Source organism: Haemaphysalis longicornis, unplaced genomic scaffold (assembly GCF_048455015.1).
Source record: "Haemaphysalis longicornis isolate Haplotype H1 unplaced genomic scaffold, Haemaphysalis longicornis Haplotype H1 scaffold_1, whole genome shotgun sequence".
Taxonomy (NCBI): Eukaryota; Metazoa; Arthropoda; class Arachnida; order Ixodida; family Ixodidae; genus Haemaphysalis; species Haemaphysalis longicornis.
The window spans coordinates 287600356-287620115 of record NW_027526203.1 but is presented as its reverse complement, the minus strand read 5'-3'; the positions used below and the strand labels follow the sequence as shown (position 1 = coordinate 287620115).

Below are 19760 nucleotides of genomic sequence, written 5' to 3'. Positions count from 1 at the left end.
CGTGATCTCGGGCCTTCCCATCGCGATAACGTCCGTGTTGAATACCACAGACTGAACAGAAACTTGGCCGAGCGAAGCAGCGAAAATGAACTCAAACCGCCCACGCTACGCAGTTCAGGCGGCCGCCATCTTGCATTGCGCCGCGACACCTGAATAGCGCTTCAGCATCTATTTCTAGCTTCGTTTGTGCGTCGTTTCTTTTCTGCTGTTCGTGCATTTGTGAATGAACGAAGATAAAAGAGCCGAGCGGAACCGGAAAGACGAACGCTCGGCCGATCTAACGATATGAAAATGGCCGCGCCCGGTGGCAGTTGCGGAGATAGAGCGCTCCGAAAATTGCCGTTTTTTCGCCATTTTGCGCTGATAGTTTGTCACCGCGCCTGGCAAAACAATTTTTTTATGCCACTTTGCGACGCTTTTCAGCGAAAAAACTTTGCAGACTATGTGGCTTTCAAATGTGGCAGAATATGTGGCTTTCAAATAAACAATGTTTTGGTCATTTTTCTTAAGTTGAAAGCCACATCCCCCCTTAAGATGTGGTTGGCCGGAGCACAATACTGTTTATATTGCGGTTTTTCGGTGGGTCGGCTGATCGACTGGCGCATCCGGGGCATCATTTTAGGGTAGCAAAAGGAATAGGAAAGGATGACGCAGTGTGCACCCCCTTGCTCTTAGGCGAACTGCCTAAGAGCAAGGGGGCAGTGCGCGCGCATAGGCAAAAAAAATAGGCAATTCGCGTGCACATAACCATAACAGTCCTTGCTTGGCGCACCTCAGAAGATAGTGACCCCTTTCCCCATCCGCGCGCGGCAAGTTGTTTCCGTGAGCTGCATGGCCCGTTTTTGAACACGATTTGTGCACGTCGGTGTTGTGCGTGCGTTATTGTCACGCTCGTTTTCACAATTCCCCAGCGGCTTCTTCGCGTGGCAGTGGGAGGAGGCTGACGACTTGCACCAATGGGGAGACTCGCACCTAATGGCGGGAGATCCGGAGCACTCAGAGCAGCTGGCTGGCGGCGCCAGAGATGTTTAGGCTTGCCACCGCGGTATTTTTTTATGGGTGCTTTCGCACGCAACGTGGATGGCATTTTATATTCCACTTTTCGCCCAGATTGTGAGAAGAAATCGCTTGATGCAGTTCACGCTTTAGAACATTGTGCAGATAGGCAGGCCACTGCCCTCTCCCTTTCCGAACATCTGCAGATAGCGAGTCGTGCGGAGTAAGATTTCCCCCACCAATACATTGCGCTGATTAGCAGCCGCCTTCGGCATCGTAAAAAAAAAAATTCCACTAGCGCTCTTCCTCATCACATTCTCGCGGTGTCTGTTCATAGACGCTGAAAACGCAGCCATGGTCCCTCAAAACAAACAAAACGGAAGTGAAGGCCATGCTCGTCGTTTGTAAGACCGTGCTGCAGCGGCTAATATGAAAAAACAAAACAAAATAAAGGCCGTTCCTTTCTTTTCAAGTTCTGTGCGTTTGAGTGATGATAAATATAGGATGACTTGAGAGGTAGGTTGCAACGTGATTGGAGTATTGCATAAGCGGTAAACTTTGTGGTACACTCGACGTAAAACTGGTGCTTCTGCCATCTGAAGGCCTGCGCATGAAAACCTTCAATGAGAGCCAGGAAGGCATCCCAGATGCACCAAATCAAAGAGTGAAGTCTGTGAGGTTGTCCCCAAGCAAGGACGGCAAGGGCTATGCTACTGGTGCAGTTTGAAAATCATGAAGTCTCCATAAACTTTGAGAGTCGTTTTCTGATAAGTGTGTTTTACGAGTTCTTTACAGTGCAGCCACAAATTGATCAATTTGACAAATTCACTTCAGTGCCTCCTTAGTGCTGCCTTTTCTTATTATAAGGTGGCTCCATCTTCACAAGTTGTGTTTTCATTGCGATTCTTGTGTTGCTGTCAAACCTAGCATGGATATGAGTCGGAACGCCTAAGTGTGTCGCTGGCTACAAAGTAGCAGTGGAATGTGGTAAGCTGAGCTCATCCATGGGCTTTCTCGGCCAGTGGGCTCGATTTGTTTAGTGGGTGTCGTGCAGGTGGGCAAGTCGGTGTGCACAGTTGCCTTTTTGCCTGTCAGCCACACGGTGCATCACTCTGTGTGTGTGTCCTGTCGCCCCAGGTGAAAGCCCTGCATGCGTTGAGCCCACCGCCGGCGGCTTCTTCCTTGACTGGTCTGGATGTGCGGACCATGGCCAATCTTCAGGTGGCGGGCATGCCGCAGGCAGTGGCCAGTCCTCCGGCAGCACTGCTGTTCACCAGCACTCAGCAGGTGATTGGCCCATTCCCCGATCCTCGTGTGTGGCACAACGGTAACGAGCGTTGCCACGCCTGCGTTGCTGCTGCAGATGACCCAGTCGGCGGCCCTGTACCAGACCCTGCTGCAGGACCCCGTGTCTCGGCCAGTGGCCCACCAGTTTTCGCAGGCCGCCCACGGCTACCCAGCGCCCTTGGGCTCGTACCAGGGCTTCAACCAGGGCGGCATGTTTGTGCCCCCGCCAGCCCACTCGGGCCCCCCCGACATGTTTGCCACGGGGGCAGCCCTGCGGCTGCAGCCGACCTACCAGGCGGCCCCGAGCAGTCAGGTGCTGGGCCAGCAGGGCCTGCCTGCGGCCGCCGCCCAGCAGCTGCTGGGCTCGGGCCGGGGGGCCCCCCCTGGTGGAGCGCCCCCGCTGGGCACCTCGTACTACCCATCCCAGGGGGGCTACTACCCGTCGCAGCAGCAGGGCCAGCCCCTGGCCTTCAGCTCCCAGCCGCCCCTGCACCGCACCTTCCATCCGCCGCCCTTCAAGTCGCTCGAGCTGGCCACCGAGTTTGCGGCCGCCACGCCCCCTCCGAAGGCCCCCCCCACGGCCAAGGGCTTTCCCCCGGGCTCGGCCTTCGCCTTTGGCCAGGGCCGCCAGCAGCAGGGGGCCGCAGCCCCGCCGGGGGGCGCCCCCCTTCGGCCAGGGCCACCCGTGCACATGCTGCCGCTTCCCCCCAGCCTGGTGCGGGGCGCCCCCCCTCCTGCGGCGCCCCCCCAGAAGTATCCGGCGCCCATCCAGCGGCCGCAGCAGGGGCTTGCCTCGGCGGTGCCCCGGGGAGTGCCCGCCACACTCCGAGCGCAGCAGGTGCGTCCGGCTCGGCCAGCCACTATGGGGCTGTGCTGATGGCTGCAGCAGTGGCTAAATGTGCCGCCGGGGGTCCCTGTTTGCAGCCCCCCCGCCAGCTGCCCACCAGCGACCAGCAGGCCAAGCAGCAGGCTGAGGCGATCAAGCAGGCCCAGTTGTTCTTCGCCCAGTCCAAGCCCGTGGCCCCCGAGGCGCCCTCCGAAGACGGCTTGGTGGCCAGTGACAGCACGGACGACAAGGCTGTGCCTTCCAAGGAGCCAGCACAGGATTGAGCCGGGAGGACCGGTGCCTGTAACGCCCTCGCCGCCGCTTGGCTGTCCCTGGGAAGAAGCTCCTCCTCCCTCCCTTTTTCCCTGTTTTCGGGCTCTCCTGCTGGCGTCAGAAAGACGAGGGTCTGAAAGAAAGATATATATATATATATATACTATATATATATATATACACACAGTCCACACACACACACACATCTGTGGGCCCATTCTTTCTGAAGAGGGGGCAGTGGGTGAAGGGGAGATTTTTCTGTGTGCACTGTTGCTGCTGCTGCTGCTGATTCTAGCCTCCCTCTCTGTCCGCGAGTTTTTGTCTGTTTCGGAAAAGGGTAATGAAATACTTGGTCTGGCGAGCTTTGAATATTATAAATATTATACATAATGTATAACAGTGTGTACACACATGCCTGTACTCTAGCTGAATCTGTGTTTTGTGGGCAGGAATTGGTTCCTGCGGCTGTCCCCTTCTCTCTCTCTCTCTTTCTTTCTTTCTTTTTTTTTTTTCTTTTTTTTTGTGTGTGAACTGAAGTACCCATAATTTTTCTTGGGCCTGTTCACCCTGAGGCCCAGCTTTGTGGACCCCTTCCCATTGTGGTTGAATGTGTCTTTTGAGTACGTGTTTCTATCTGAACCCTAGAATGATGTGGCTGGCGGGGACTGAAATCGGCTTTTCCCCCCACTCGTGCGGGAAACTGTAAGCAGTTTGTATTTGCCTTTATTATGAACGCTTTTCGTGCTAATATTTTCTTTTTTCGCGGCATGCTTTGCTCTTAATTTATACACCCCATGTATACAGGAACGAAATGTTTCAACAAGGCATGGCCTGGAAATGTGAACCATGGAAATGCTTTAGGTTAACTCTTGATGGCCTGCTAAGGAGGTGTCGAGGAAAATGCCGATAAGTTTAGTTGTCACAACATAATTTTCAATTGTTTTGTAAGAGGAAATGGCACCAAACTGGTGTCTTGAATAGCGAAAACTGCAGGGGCTGCACAGTGTACATTTCAAGTGTTGGAGCCACCTTTCGGTTTATCTGTGTAATTAGTGTCCATAACAGAAATAATAAAAAAATAACTACCACCAAAGTAACAATTGGGTGCTGTCATTTTGGAAGTGTTGTGCAGTCATTTTGCCATGCGACAGGCTGTGGCAGTGTGTGTACTTTGGGTTGTGGGGCAAAGCTCCTCTGCATGCTTTATTTCCAGTTTTGTGGATGTAAGCTAGTGTTTCTTCGGACTATTCTATCACCCTGTGGAAGGTAATGTAGTTCAGTGTAGGCGCTGGAAGCCATGTGATTCATCTAGGATCTGTGTGGCTGTTGCCAGCCCATCTTTTCCCTGGGATGCAGGCAAAAACTGTTCTGTGCATTTTTGCTGCCTCAATTGTTTTCTAACGAAAATGTGATGGGCACTTCATTGTATGAGGAGAGTTGCTGTATGTAGTTTTCTTGCAATAAAGCACTAAGGATTATGCACCTTGTTTTTTTTTTTAACTACTGCTTACATTTGCAGGGCACAGAGCTAATGAAAAAACATTGATGCAGTAGCGTAAATCTGTTCTGCCAAAGTCACTTGAAAAGGTCCCGAAGCACCCTCTGCCTTAGATTGTGTAGCACATGGGGACCCGCATAGGCAAGTTCAAGTAGTCTGCTTAAATAAGGCAGGAGTGCAATTCTCCCATGGCAAGTGCTCTGGTACAGTACGTACGGCAAGCGCTCCGGAGGGGACAGCGTTGGCTTAGTAGGTGACTTGCTACACAAAGCTAGCAAGCGATCGGAAGCCTTGAGCAGATTCTTAATTTGCTTTGCGAACTCTAAAATGTCTAGGTAAAGCATTAATGTCATATCAATGACTTCTGTGCTTGTCGTACTATCGTGCTCAATTTGAGGTAGAGGAAGTACTTTTGAGAATTCTAGATGGCCCAGGGGAGTGGTTACTTCCTCACTAGAGCCCATATGCAGTTTGCGCCGCCTGTGCTCTGACCACCAGCTGAAGCTGGGTAAGCCCTGAACAGCAAGATCTCCCATTGCTCTTGTTGGGTAGTTGACGCGAAGAGCAGAGGGGGCTTGAGGCTATAGTTGCACACCCCAATTATGTTGTGGAATGTACCTACATCTGAGCAAAATTTACATCCAACGTTTTAGCGATCCGGGTTTACAAATAGCAGACGACGCTCAATGCGCCAAGCTGGAGGTGGAAGTCCGTTCCTTCATGCAGTTTTTTCATGCCTGCATGCAGTTTCGCGTATCGAGGAGTATATTGCAGCTAAATTCTCTCAGAAAGCCAGTGTGTGCAACCGATTCAGGAATGCTGCGGCGCAGGCCGCAGCATTCCTGGGGGTTGCCTTCTACGATTTACCTCAAAACAAATTGTGATGGTCAACGCTTCCGTAATAATTTCACAGAAATGCTCTTAGTACAGTTATCGGGAACCGTTTACAGAATAAATACCGCATGATAGCAGAACGTTATTAATTGTCGTGGAGGAGCATTGCTTTACAAGAATTGCAATGGTTGCTGGCTAGTTGGTTCATGGTTTTTTCCTGCGTGGCTGAAGGACGTGAGACAAGACCGTGCCCGAAACCTGTACTATGTTTCACTACTGAATGCTGCGGCCAGTTTACAAGCTGCCACCTACGCTTGAAAAATCATGCACCCCTCTGTCTAATGACGAAGATGTTTTATAGCAAAGCTTTCTCGTGTGGGTTACCTTGGTTACGTTATGAGCTTCGAATTTGACGAGCACGCAGCTTGGTCTTTTGATCGCAGCGCTTTTGACTGACCATTTTCCATTCGATTTCGCACTAAGAAAGCTTTGCGTTCAACCATCGTAATCATTAGACGGAGGGCTAGATGATTTTGCTGTTTAATTTTGAACTTCCATGCACCCCTCTCCAAATCTAAACTTTTTCCAGCGTGTAGGAAATGTGTCTGTGCTGGAGGACTCGGGCTCGTGACCCATATTTCAGGCAACTAATCGCGCGTTTTTGGTGTCTTCACAAGGCATAACACGATTTTTGGGTACTCCGTAAAGAATGCTTAAAGGGGCACTGACACAAAAATTTAGCATCTTGTTTTTTTCGTCGCGATAAGTAGCTAGTGACCTACTTATAACCTGTAGAAACCTCATTTGCTTCAGCGTGCGACGGCTGTTTAATTAGAGCGATTTTAAATGCGGCCAGTCGCAGTTTCGGTTTCAGCGAGTGCCGCGAAACGATGGATTTTGTGTGAACAAAGCTGACCACGTGACCGTCGGAGGACAGAGCAGAGCCGCCGTAGCACTGTCGAATCCGCATCGACGGCAGTTTCTGCGAATGCCCCCACGTACTGATCTCGAGAGGCGCTTAATTAAAAAGCGACCGTGGATGTGACGCAGGCGCTGCGAGTGCAAATGCTACCGCGGCTAAAGACGACGCGCGACGCTCGAGACGGTGGGTGGCAAGACGCGCGCTGGGAGCAGCCGGCCGGTCTGCCTACAGGTCCGCCTACAGATGTGTTCGGCTCAGCACTGCGGCGGATATTCGAGTGCCGCTCTCGTAAGCGGTGCAGATGACAATTTTTAATGCAACCCGCCATCGCATCATTAACTCCTTTCTCATGTAAGCCACTATGGTCGGGACTTTAGGACAATTTCGTGCAGCGGTAACAAGCTATCACTCGAGCTACCTGCGCCGGCCTGGGCCACTTCGCGGCCGTGGCCGCCGCCTGCACAGCGACCGTGCGGCTAGCTCAGTGAGCTTTTCGTGCCTCCGGCGCGTTTTCGCATCCAGTGGTAATAAACAGTCATAGAAACAGTGCCTGGAATCGCTGTAGAACTTTGGTCGCGGCCAGCTGCCCGATGAGCTTACGAAATCACGGCGCCTCCGCCGCCAACGATCGGGTCCACGGATCGGGTCGCTCGTTCTCGAGAGCAGAAGCTCCGCCCTCCGGCCCTCCGATTGGAGCGGCGAGCCGGGCGAGCCCGCGTAAAACGCCGGTAGTGCGGAAGCGGCAAACACTAACTCGTGACGTGTTTGGATGTTGTTTATTTACAATTGCGCGTGGTCCTCTGCTGGCTGCTCGGTTGCGTTTCGCACACTTCAAAATTGATTTTAAATATGTTCTAGGCTGTACTCGCCGCTGATATTTTGCAGATGATGTATATGTGTTCCCACCAATCTATCTCCGACGTTATCTCGCCTTCAAAATTTTGTGTCAGTGCCCCTTTAAGCATTAAATAACACCGGCTGACGTTAACACTGCCACATTTTTTAACTATCGGTGCCAGCCTTTATTTCACGCAGGTGGAAAAACGAAGGGGAGGGGGGACGGTTTGTAGCTTGGGCTGTTGGGTGGTTGAATAGCTTTGGCTCTTGATAAAATGACCACCACAAACGTGGGAGTTCCGCTTCGACTTTCAGGCTCCCATACTGTCAGTGTCGCTCATCAAAACCACAAAGCTTACGGGTACTGAAAGTGTAAACTACCGGAACACTTCTATCCATCTCGTAGGCAAGTGCCTTTTTCTTCAAAGCACACGTCTCGAGGTATCCCAGCGCTAAGGCTGGCATGGAAACCATAGTCAATGAAACCAGTGAAGATAATTTAAAATGGTAGAAATAAATACTAATATTAATATTTTATTCCTACTAAGATAGCACGCAGCCAGGAGCAGAGCGCTGCAAAAAGTGCTCATGTCAGTGTAGCCCGTTCCCAAATTTAGAAGCGTCAAATAAGTTTATGTAGCCGTTAGCGCATTTAAGAAGAAATGAATACTAATAATAGTAGTTTTATTCGTACTCGGAACGGGTGGAGCCAAGCGTAGATCGCTGATTCGCTGCAATAAGCGCTCATGCCATTGTAGCCGACACCCAAATTTAGGAGCGTCGGACAAGTTTACGTAGCCGTTGCTGCATCTAAGAACCCAACAGATATGTCTAGACTTCGTTTCATCTCACATGTCCGCTTACAACACCACCAAAACATTCAAAGCACCGAAGGTAACACCACGGCCGCTGGATGAGAGCGCACGCAAGGTGCGCCCTGCCGCGTCGCCCGGATTTCAACGGGCGAGGGCGTGAGAGGCGGTGTTTACGTTTGCCGCCGCTTGACTCCCTCGCGGCGCTAGCGTTCGGGGACTGGTTTCGGGACGGAGCGGGGCGGTCCCCGTAGGCGAGCGCTTGCGCCGGCTGAGAGACACAGCCAGCGCACGGGTTTTAAAGATGTTGTCCTTCCTGGGCTACTCAACCGCGAAAACTGTCTGTCCGTATGTGTGTGTCTAAGTCTGTCGCTCGATTCAGCCGCCCGGCCGTGACTGAAGCGGCCAGAAGTTAAAACAATTCTTGAGTAGGATTCAATCTAATAAATGTAAAAAAGGGCTCCATATTCGACAACATTGTTAAAAAAAGATACTATTCAGCAAAAAGATAATAACCACCGGTTAGCTTTAATTGTCTGAAGACGCCTCACACACAGCACATAAGCCGCGTTGCCCAGTTTAAAGCCGCAAGTTGTTTAAATCGGCTGGTATTTGGCGGGCCTTTATTCATACGAAATTTCTAAAATGTCACTTTTCATGGAAAACGCGTTGTCGACAAACGGGAGAGCGACAAATATTTGCCGGCGACGGATTAAAGCTTGCCTTCTATTGCAAAAAACGTGTTGTGCGGGCACAATGCGCACCTAATAAAACGGGGACACGCGATAGGATGGTTGAAAAAGGATTTGAAAAGACTAGACATTTTGCTATGCGTGTCTTTTGATACTCTTATACTGACTCGATCATATCTTGCCGCGCACAGAGATTTCGGTTGTTTCATTTTCACTGGCACGAAAAACTTGATTAAAGATGTTGTATAGAAAGAAAAATAAATACACCGTGCGGTGTTCAAGAGACAGTGCGTACGGTCCACTCTCCTAGCTACTAAGCATTTTTAAACTTTGCGATGAGAACTAGCACTAGGAACATTTCCTCCGTTATTTCATCGCCGATTTGAACTCATCTGCCTTTATCCCTGAAGCTAACGGCAGGGCTCCTGGAGCAGCACCAGTGTGTGCTGAAATTAGCGCGCTGTAAAGACGATGGCGTAGTTTTGCTCTGCGAAAATGCTGCGCTTCAATTCGAGTTCATTTTCGTAGCGTAGGGAAATTTTCACATACGTTATTAATACGTCAGCTTTCTTTTTTGAGTACCCATGGCATAATCTCTCCGTAATGCAAGAAGTGTAATGCCTTGTATCTTCACAAAAAATGCGTAATTCACGCAGTTAGAACATATAATAATTATGATATTCTACATGTAGATTGTTGGTGTAAAATAACAAAAAAGTGAAATGCAAAAGCGGTGTTTGAATGCTTACGCATTATTAGAATTCCTGTACAATTTCGTTTTTTTTTTTTTGTGTCCGGGCAAAATTTTAGCATGCCGAAGCTCGCCAAATACATTTTTAAAATTTTTTGTCGACCCGGACATCACATCTGCTCTCCTTAATTTTTTTTCGAGGCTGCAGAGAACAAGATTAAATATCAGGTAGAAACTGGAATCGCTTCTGTATATATATAATGTCAAAATAAAAAAGGGCCGACATAGCTATGATAGTACTATTACAGTCTACAATCTGACCTTAATAATATTTATACTTGGTGCAAACTTTGGCATATGGAGCTTAACATAACTAAATGTAAAGTGATGAGGATATCCCGTAATCAATTAACTTGACCTGGTTATTTTCTTAACAGTACCCCATTAGAGTCCGTAGTCGAATATAAATACCTTGGTGTCGACATATTGATTTTATAACATCTAAGGCTAACCGCATGCTTGGATACTTAAAGCGAAATTTTTCCTTAGCCCCTTCTTGTCTAAAAAAACAGTTATATGTTACTTATGTGCGCCCCATACTAGAGTATGCTTCGTCAACTTGGGATCCTGGATATACTGATCTAACTAACCAACTTGAAGCTGTACAAAACCGTTCTGTAAGATTCATACTTTTAACTATCATCGTACCGCCAGTGTAACTACTATGAAATCCAGTCTGAACTTAACTCCTCTCGCTACACGTAGAAAACTGTCCCGTCTCTGCCTATTCCAGAAAGTGTATCATAATAACCATGTACTCAAATCACGCTGGATACAACCCGCACGTTTCATATCTGAACGTCTTGACCATCGTCACAAAATTCATATCCCGCACCAAAACACTGTCACCTACTCTCATTCGTTTTCGCCGAAAACGTGCCGTGAGTGGAACCACCTGCCTGCTTCATTAGCTTGCATTACTAACCCTAACCATTTCCGGGAAGCATTGTCAAGTTCAAATTTGCTGTGAATTTTTTTTCCGGAATACTTTCTAGTAAGGAGTGCTTTTTTTGTTTTTTGTTGTTTATTGTTTCTTTTTTTCTTTTTCTTCTTAGTGTATTGTGTGCTTGTGTCGATCCGCCGTTACTGTGTTCTTTTACGGCGAATGATGTGCGCTTACCATTTGCTTTTATTTTTGCTCCGAGTGTGATTTCGTTTATGGCTGCGGTTATTGCATTTGCTTTACCAGTTTCTTAAACATTGTTTTATATTTTTGTGTGTACAATCCTTAAACTTTTGTCGCGTGCTTTTGACGTCTTTTTTTGCTTCTATGTAAGCCCCTCCCCTCTACAATGCGTGTATGCCCTGAGGGTAAAATAAATAAATAAATAAATAAATAAACAACTAAACAACGTGTAATCAAGTCATATTTGCCATGAAATTAATACGGATTCTGATGTTTTTTTTAGTGCACGAGGGAAAACCTACATAAAAGTTGGTTATATGTCTTCAAGAAGTAATTGGCACTTATAAATAACGAGCGCCGTCACAAAACATTATTTCTGTTCGGATTTTAATGTATCCTCTACAGTCGCAGCTTGCAGAAAAAACGTAAAGAGCATGCCGGGCGATGTGAGACACAACGACACAGCAATGCGACACAGAAGGCACACTATCAAGGCGTAATGCTGCTGCGAACGGAATTTAATTTCCATGTTGACCAAATGAAGCTCGACCGCCGCTAATCGTGTTTGTCGTTTAACAGGCGTAACATTAGTGCTGGTAAATGCCTTATGCACAGCGTGGAAAGCCGATGATAAGCCCACTCTTCGAAATAAGCGGCCCGAAAGCCGGCGACCCGCGGGCTGCGCTCGCCGCAACCAGTCCCGGAACGGTGGCGCCGCGGTGGCAGTATTTGGCTCTAGGCGCACTCACGCCGCTTTGGGGGCACGCGGCAGGCCGCACGTCAGTGCGCCTTTCATCCAGCGGCCGTGGTAACACGACGAAAACAACGTGAGGCTGCGTAGTCCAATGCACCGGTTCATTCCACTGAGCGCCGAGTGGTGGCGCCACCCGTCCAGCTGCCCGGTCCCACAGGGTTGCCACTGGTGGCTACTTCTCGCCAAATTGGCGACTTTGAAAGGCCCGTGGGGACGTAAAATCATGAATGGTGACATGGCGAATTTCTGGCGATTTTCGGCTGAGGACTCTCCCCCTTATCCCCTTTACCTTTCTCCATCTGTCTCGGTGGCAGTGCAAAGCTTTGCCGTCGGGCCGCACCGAGAAAGCGGCGTTCGAAGGGCTTTTTGTCTCATTTCCCCCGAGGCGTGCGCATGCCTAGGCGGGGGCACGGGGGTAGGCATCGGGGGGCGGAAAGCGGGACGTACGCAGGTGTCACGGGGTCACGGCTCCAGTGAAAATTTTTCGCTGCCGCGGCTGGGGCACCGCGCAGCTAGCTAACTTTCAGCGTGTTTTTGGGTACTTATCCCTCCAAGTGCAGCCACCCCTTTTTTTTCTGTGTTTGCAAGATAACAATCACATGCTACGTCGGTGGAAAAGTCTCTTCGTCGGCTACGCCATATGGCTGAAGGTAAAGGTGGCGCCTCGGCGTGGTTATTTTAATGTTTATTATTATTATTAATTAAGCTTTTCCTGCAATGTTGCTACGTTCCCCCACACCCCGCGGTACTAGCCTTCCCAGTCACAAAGGAAAAAAAGTTAGAGGCTTTGGCTGAAAGCAATGAAGGAACTTTAGTTATTGATGATAACTGATGATGATGATTAGCTGCTCTTCCTTTAAATCGAGGCGTCGGTTGTCAGCGACCGACTTGCCTGTTTTATTACGCTTACCTGCCTTACTCCCGGCTAACCTAATAGACTTGCTTCCTCCCTCCCATCTCCCCTCTTCCCTGTTTTAAAGTCATCGCTCCCACCCCCCTTTTTTCCTCCTCTCGCTGTTCTAAATTCTCATCCGCATGATTACTCCGCCTGCGTACCCACCCCTTCCCTACTTTTCCTCCACCACCACTTCAGTCGCCTCTTCGTCCCCTATATGGCGTTGAAGTTGAGGTTCCCCCTCGCACCAAATTCCAAAGCCTCCGCCAGCGCAGGCCAGCGTCGTTTCCCCCTCACCCCGCGGTGGTCGTATCTCTGTGCAGCCCCTGACACTGCCGCAGCATGCACATGTTTCATCCTGCTGCCTGTAGCTACCGTGTATGCCCAGGTTCTCAGGCACCTCGCCCGTGCCTCGAAGAGCAATGCACTTCCTCTTGTATTGCCATTTTATTCCTCCTTGTTAATTTCCCGTTTCTCTGTCCTATAAGTCTCCAGGTTTTTTTTTTTTTTTTGCTTCCATTCTCTGTTCCCATTTTGTCGTATCTGCTGCCTTTACCTGTTTTTTTTTTTTAACTTTTGTGTAAACCCCACTTTCCCCTGCCGACTTTCCGTACCGCTTGGTCAGCTGTCTGGTCCTCCGTCTCCACCACGTGTCCTTATATACAGGTACTTAAACACCCTCGCGACCCATTTTTCGTCTTCCATGTCACGAATTCGCTCCTCAAACTTTATCTTCCCCTGTGCCTCCCTCGCCTCGAAAGACGGCCAGTCCATATCCCCCTGTACTGCTTCATTTGTAGTTTTGCTGTGGGCCCCTAGGGCCAACCTGCCTACCGCCCTCTGATTTACCTCCGGGCCCGCTTGGGTCTCTGGTTTCATGCACAGAACCGAATTTGCGAAAGTTAATCCTGGTACCATATCCCCTTTACACACTCCCCTTACCATTTCGTATTTGCTGTGTCCCCAGAGGGCTCTACGCTTCATTATAACCGCGTTCCGGCTTCCTTTCGTCTAAATGTGAGCCTCGTGCGCGTGCGTGTAATCTTCGCTGTCGTTCAGCCATACTCCTAAATATTTATACTCTTTCACCAATGGTATTTCTACTTGTTGCACTAATACTGTATTGTGCTTCGCACCGTCATTAAAGACCATAATTAGAGTGTACTAGAAATTTACCATGATAACTGGGCTAGCCTTTCGGCGCCATCTAACTAGTGGAAGAACCAGGAAATTTGAAGCGCACGCTGCGACTGACGTTGGAAAACGTCAATATAATGTAACTGTTTGGAACAGTGCTGATTTTTAAGGGATTAAACCAAATTAGAAGCTTTTATTGTTAGGTGCTACCGCAGATATCAAGTGTGGCGACATTTTTGGCGAAATCTTAAGAAAAAATGGCTAGTTTGGCGACTTCTTGCTCGCCGTCTGGCGACATTCACTCCAAACTCAGTGGCAACCCTGCCCTATATAACTCTGCTCACCAGCAAGCCTGCGACCTGTCCCTCCAGGCTACTGAGGATACCGCAAAATCCGTCCCTCTACAGACTTTTCAAGATATTGCACAATATTACCGGTTCGAAAGACAGCACTTCCCTCCTTCACATCCTAAATTCTCAACAGATGAAGAATCACTACGTCGCCGACGGCAGAGCAATACCTTCCCTCACCCAGTCCGCCTCCATCGCGCGTTCCTGACGCAATTTCCTGCCGAATGCAAATTCTGTTTACAACCCGCAGGGGTGAGACAGCTGCGCATATTGCGCCGTTTTGATACAAATTTATTTTCCTGCGCCAGGCTGCTCCAAAAGCTTGAAAATTGCAGTTGACTGACTGCTGCACCTGACTGCTGAGCTCCAAAACAGTTTCAGCGCCAAGGATTTTAACGCTCCCGTCAGTTTCAGTGGGGAAAAATGCTTACGGACGGCATAATTTTTCAGCAGCCCAAGGTGATGCTGTTTGTTGATCATCCAACAAAAAACCCACATAAAATTGTCCCCGAGGTAATTTTTTCGAAAGTCACAATGTCGGGTTGCACATGCAGGGGTGAGACAGCCGAATCAGATTTGGGAACAGTTTTTGGAGCAGAAGAACGGCATTTGTTATGTCACCTTAGGAGCGTAAAAAATCAAATTTTTGGCAACTCGGGGGAGATGGAGTGCACTTTTTAATCGGTTTTGAACGGACATAACACTGAAACAGGCTTTCAATAAAGTATTTTTCTACCAGAGTATCACCAGGTACGAACTGCACTACCTTTTTACAAACCATTTTTAAATTCTTAGACTCAATGCATAGATAGCGTGGAGGGCCGTTGAAAATATCGAATTGAAAAACTAAGCAATCGTAAGGAACTTTTATTATCATGTCAATGCCGAAATTATTTTTGTAATCCCTGTCTAGGCTTTACGCACAAGTGCAGAGCCACGGCAAAATTTGCGCAAAGCGAGGTGACAGTCGTCGCGCCCCACCAGCCCTCCCATTTAAATACCCAATGTGCACGTTTACTACGATCGTTATCTGAGTAACGTTGGTATGTTTATCCACCTCCCTTTTGGCATTAAATTTTCCTTCAGATAGACGAACCATTCAGATAGATAGGTGGCGAGGCAGTGGAAGTGGTAAGCGAATATATCTACTTAGGCCAAGTTGTGACCCCGGATCCCAACCATGAGGCAGAGGTAATTAGAAGGATAAGAATGGGGTAGAGTGCATACGGCAGACATTCTCAGATAATGAATGGCAGCCTATAATTGTCCCTGAAGAAGAAAGTGTATGGCAGCTGCATCTTACCGGTACTCAACTACGGGGCGGAAACTTGCAATGGAGGCTCACTAAGAGGGTTCAACTTAAATTGAGAACGACTCAGAGGGCAATGGAGCGGAAGATGATAGGTGTAACATTAAGGGACAAGAAGAGAGCGGAGTGGGTCAGAGAACAAAGGCGTGTTAAAGGGACACTGAAGTGATATGTAAACATTGCGGGATTACTAGCGCAAATTGTAGTCCGGAGTCCCCAGGCCATGTTTCGACCACTCTGGGAGCGTTTACGAGATTTTATTTAGTAGAAAAATTAATTCGAAAATGCTGTCCTCCTCTCTTTACGCTCGCCCATTTTCTGTGGCGTTTTCGTGTGACGTCGGGAGGAGCGGAGCTCACAATTGGCTGCGCTACTGCTCGGCTCCCCGGCCTTCAGACAGAGTCAGTCGGCCCAGCGTTTCGTCCGCCGTCCTCCCACGGGTCGTCGCAATTCGTTCGCTCAGTTGAAACAAAGCCAGGACACGTTTCTGAATGGAAGAATGTGCCTTTCTTTACTTGGTTAGTTTATACACTGTATCTAGCTCCAAGTGAAGGTCGCTTCACACAAGCGCTGCACAAGCGCACATGCGACGCTTCGCTGACTGGTACGCCAGTAGGAAAATATAAGGCCTCTTGAAGGCGGGAGAAGAGTCAGCGAAGTCTATATAGGTACTAAGGAAATAAAATCAACTGATATTTTTGCCGTACAGCGTAAAACTAGGGTGCGGGAAGCACTTTTTTGCGCTGGGCGAAGAAGCACAGCGGCCAGCAGCACGACTACGCATCTGCGAACGCTTTTCCGTCTAAGAAATGCAATTGCTAGACGTGAGATATTGTGGAAACTTGGGGGATGCGTACTGCACGAGCGCAAAACAACAAATAGTCACCTAAGCTGCTTGGAATGCTAAAACTAAATAAAAGTGTAAACTGGTTATACGTTATATACCCAATATTTCTAAGGCCGGCCGCGCTCTCCGGTAGCCGAGTGGTTTCGAGCGCTAGGTGTGTTATCGCAAATGTTTTGCAAGTCACAAGTTCGAATCCCCGCGGGTACGTGCTTGTTTTTTTTTTATAAGTTAACGTTTTCGTTTTCCGCCCATGTTTTCTGTACTGAGTTCACCTTTTTTTGGGCCGCAACGTTCATTGCTCCACGAACTAGTTCACAGAACGCGCGCAGGCTGGCACTGGCGCGCTAGCGAGTTCTCGTTGGCGTGCTGTTGCCATAAGCACCGACTGCTTGCGGGCAGTGGGCACAGGCCAGAATCAGCAGACCCTTGGCCTGGTGCGAACACGCTTTTTACGATACTGGCATGAGTGAGGCAATCTCCAAATATGGGGGGAAAGCGCATGGCATTTGAGCGTTTGCGGGGACGCGGAGGGCGTTCATGCACTGCGTAGGCCTCGGCTAGTGAATGCTACGATTCCAAGCCGTCCTGGGATGCTTATCTTATGCATTTTACAGCGGACAACATGGCAGAAGCGCGGTACGATGATTACTGAGATATTGAGAACGCCCCTAGAACAACGCCATCGGTTGTGTTTTACAGAACCGAAACCGAAACTTGTTTGATTGCTAACCTTGGGTATCGTCCAATCACGGTCCCCCCTCCTCCCAACGTCACAGCCTTAGTTGGTGCGGCCGCCGCAAACCGCGCATGGTAGTTTTTCTTCTTTCGCGCTTTGTAAAATAATTACCGATTTGTCAACCGGATAAACGATGAAAAGTGTGCTAATATGAGCCAGTCTACGCAGTGCAAGCAAAAACGGGAGCTTGACAAATTCACTTCAGTGTCCCTTTAAGGACATCTTAGTAGAAATTAAGAAGAAGAAATGGATGTGGGCAACTTCCGGAACATCTTTCCCCAAAATGCTAAAATGCTACCTGCCCGATTGCTCAATAGTATCCTGCAAGATCATTTGGCCTCAATTCAGCAAGGTACTATCATATATACAGATGCTTCTCAACGAGATGAAAAATCCGGAATAGGTATAGTTTCCCCTTCCCTAAATTGGTACTTTTCGGTTCGTCTGGTGGATTATATACCTATATTCTATGCGGAATTCTTGGCAATTGTCTTGGCACTACGAAAGCTTGACATATCGGTGTCGTCTCCACTTATAATTACAGATTCCCTATCCGTAGGCTTAGCCCTTTCTTCTCCTAAAGACTCACCTCTTCTACGGACATTTCGATCCCTTCTGCCACCTCATATTACTGAAGTTGACCTTCTTTGGGTCCCTGGGCATGCGGGAATCACCTTTAATGAGACCGCAGATTCACTGGCAAGGGTAGCACTCTCCGGGCCTGTTGTCGATGTCATTGAGACAACGCCTTTATTAGCCGCCGTAAGATTCCGTAGATTGTTGAAGCTGCAAGGGCAGCACGAATCAGTCTTATTGTCATTGCAAGATTTCTCTCATCTGAAATTCTCCTGGAATCCGAATTGGTGCCGCTCACGCGACCTGGAGGCGATTGTAACGAGCCTTCGATGTCGTGTGCCCCAGTTGAATAGATACCTCCACAGGTCTCGTCTGGCGCAGTCTGCCATGTGCAGTTACTGTAATGAAGAAGAGTCTGTCGACCATTTCCTTTAGTCATGTCGACGATTTTCAAGCCTCAGACGTCAGCTCCTTGAAGTGCCGCTTCATCGCCTGGGGTTGGCATTATCAGTGCCGGCTCTCTTATCATTTGGGGCTTCAGAAACGGGATATTGCCGCCGGGATGTTTGTTCTGCTCTTCTGCGCTTCATTGAAAATTCCAAAAGATTTACAACGTAATTCGCATCTTATTCTGGCACCTCACCTGAGCCCTCCAAAAGCATCCATTTCTGAATATTTTTTTTATTATTCTTCTCCTCCTCTCCCTTTTTATTCTTCTTCTTCTCCTTGTTCTTCTTATTTTTCTTTATTTAGTTATTTATGTATTTATTTCCTTTGTTTTTGTTTCAATATTGACCAAATTCCAAACTCAATTCCTCCCACACAAGAAAAAAAAAAGCTTCCAAATTTTTCTAATTTTCTTTGAATCATCCACCTAGGCAGTAATCTCATTCGAATTAACGACTGATGTTTGGCCGATCCCCTGATTGGGTATGCACCAATATTATCAAGGAACAACAACAACAACAACAGGGCATGTAATGCGAAGGCAAGATAACCGTTGGTCATTAAGGGTAACAGAGTGGATCCCTAGAGAAGGCAAGCGTTGCAGGGGGCGGCAGAAAGTTAGATAGGCAGATGAGATCAAGAAGTTTGCGAGGATAAATTGGTCGCAGTTAGCACAGGACCGGGGTAATTGGAGAGTAATGGGAGAGGCCTTTGCCCTGCGGTGGGCGTATATATGGGCTGGTGATGATGGTGATGAGATGAACCATTATTACTAGCGTGCAATAATAGCCCGTTCCGCTATCGGACACTGCTTGAACATTTTGCGGCGATGTTGCCTGCGCCGCCACTTCTGCAGTGTCAATCGTACCATTCCCACCGCTCGCAAGCTCGCTGTGAAAGGTAGCAATAACTCAGCGTTTTATAGCACCGCCATGAGTCCGAAATTTCTCTTCAAGCACGCACCGCGCGCCCTCTCACTCAAGGCCGAAACACGACAAATTCGTGGGCACCAGGTTGTTTTTGATGAACTGCCGTCTTTCGAGTCGCGCAACTTCCCGCAACAGATCAACTGATGTAAACCCAGCCACCCCCATAACCAAAACCACGGTCGAAATCGGCGAAGGGCACTCTGCCTGAACCACGAGCAACTGCTTCGCCCGGCGGCCATGTTTTCCAATATTCACCACACCAAGATGGCGGCGCACAGTTATGTTTCGGAGATACGGCGCTCGGAAAATTGCCGTTTTTCATCAACTTGCAGAAGTAGTTTGACGCCTCAGTACACATTAGTATTTTTTCTACAGGACTTTGCAATGGTTTTCGGTGGGAAAACTTTAAAAACTTTCCACTCGGATATTAACTCCCGGCCGTAGCCCAGTGGGTAATACGACCAGACACAAGCTCGAATCCTGCCGGTGCTTGTGTCATGTTTTGCGGTTGTAAATGCTATGCGCACGGACGCGGACGGACATTGTGAGGTCCTAAGGTGCTCTGCACGTAAAAAACGCCCCGTATCTCCAGAACGACATGGGCGCCGCCATCTTGGAGTGGTGAAGATTGGAAAACATGGCTGCCGGGCGAAGCAGTTACTCGTGGTTCAGGCAGAGTGCCCTTCGCCGATTTCGACAATGGTTTTGGTTATGGGGGTGGCTGCGTTTACATTTAGTCGTTTGATCTGTTGCGGCAAGTTGTTCGACTCGAAAGACGGGAATTCATGTCGGCTTTGAGTGTGAGGCGCGGTGCGTGCCTGAAGTGAAATTTTGGACTCATTGCGGTGTTTTAAAACGCTTAGTTATTGATGCCTGTGTCAGCGAGCTTGCGAGCGGCGGGAATGGGACGATCGACACTGCAGAAG

General features: G+C 48.7%; 1 protein-coding gene across 6 annotated transcripts in view; it reads left to right on the top strand.

Annotated features, from left to right (window-relative positions):
• Window positions 1-4862, top strand: part of LOC144147444 (uncharacterized) — an 88209-nt gene extending 83347 nt beyond the window's left edge. For all 6 annotated transcript variants that reach the window (XM_077679564.1, XM_077679563.1, XM_077679565.1 and 3 more), the window contains 3 exons: window positions 2134-2283; window positions 2360-3121; window positions 3208-4862. In XM_077679564.1, coding sequence (XP_077535690.1) covers window positions 2134-2283; window positions 2360-3121; window positions 3208-3393 — 1098 coding nt within the window. In that variant the 3' untranslated portion in view covers window positions 3394-4862. The remainder of the gene's footprint in view (window positions 1-2133; window positions 2284-2359; window positions 3122-3207) is intronic.
• Window positions 4863-19760: the final 14898 nt, after the last annotated feature.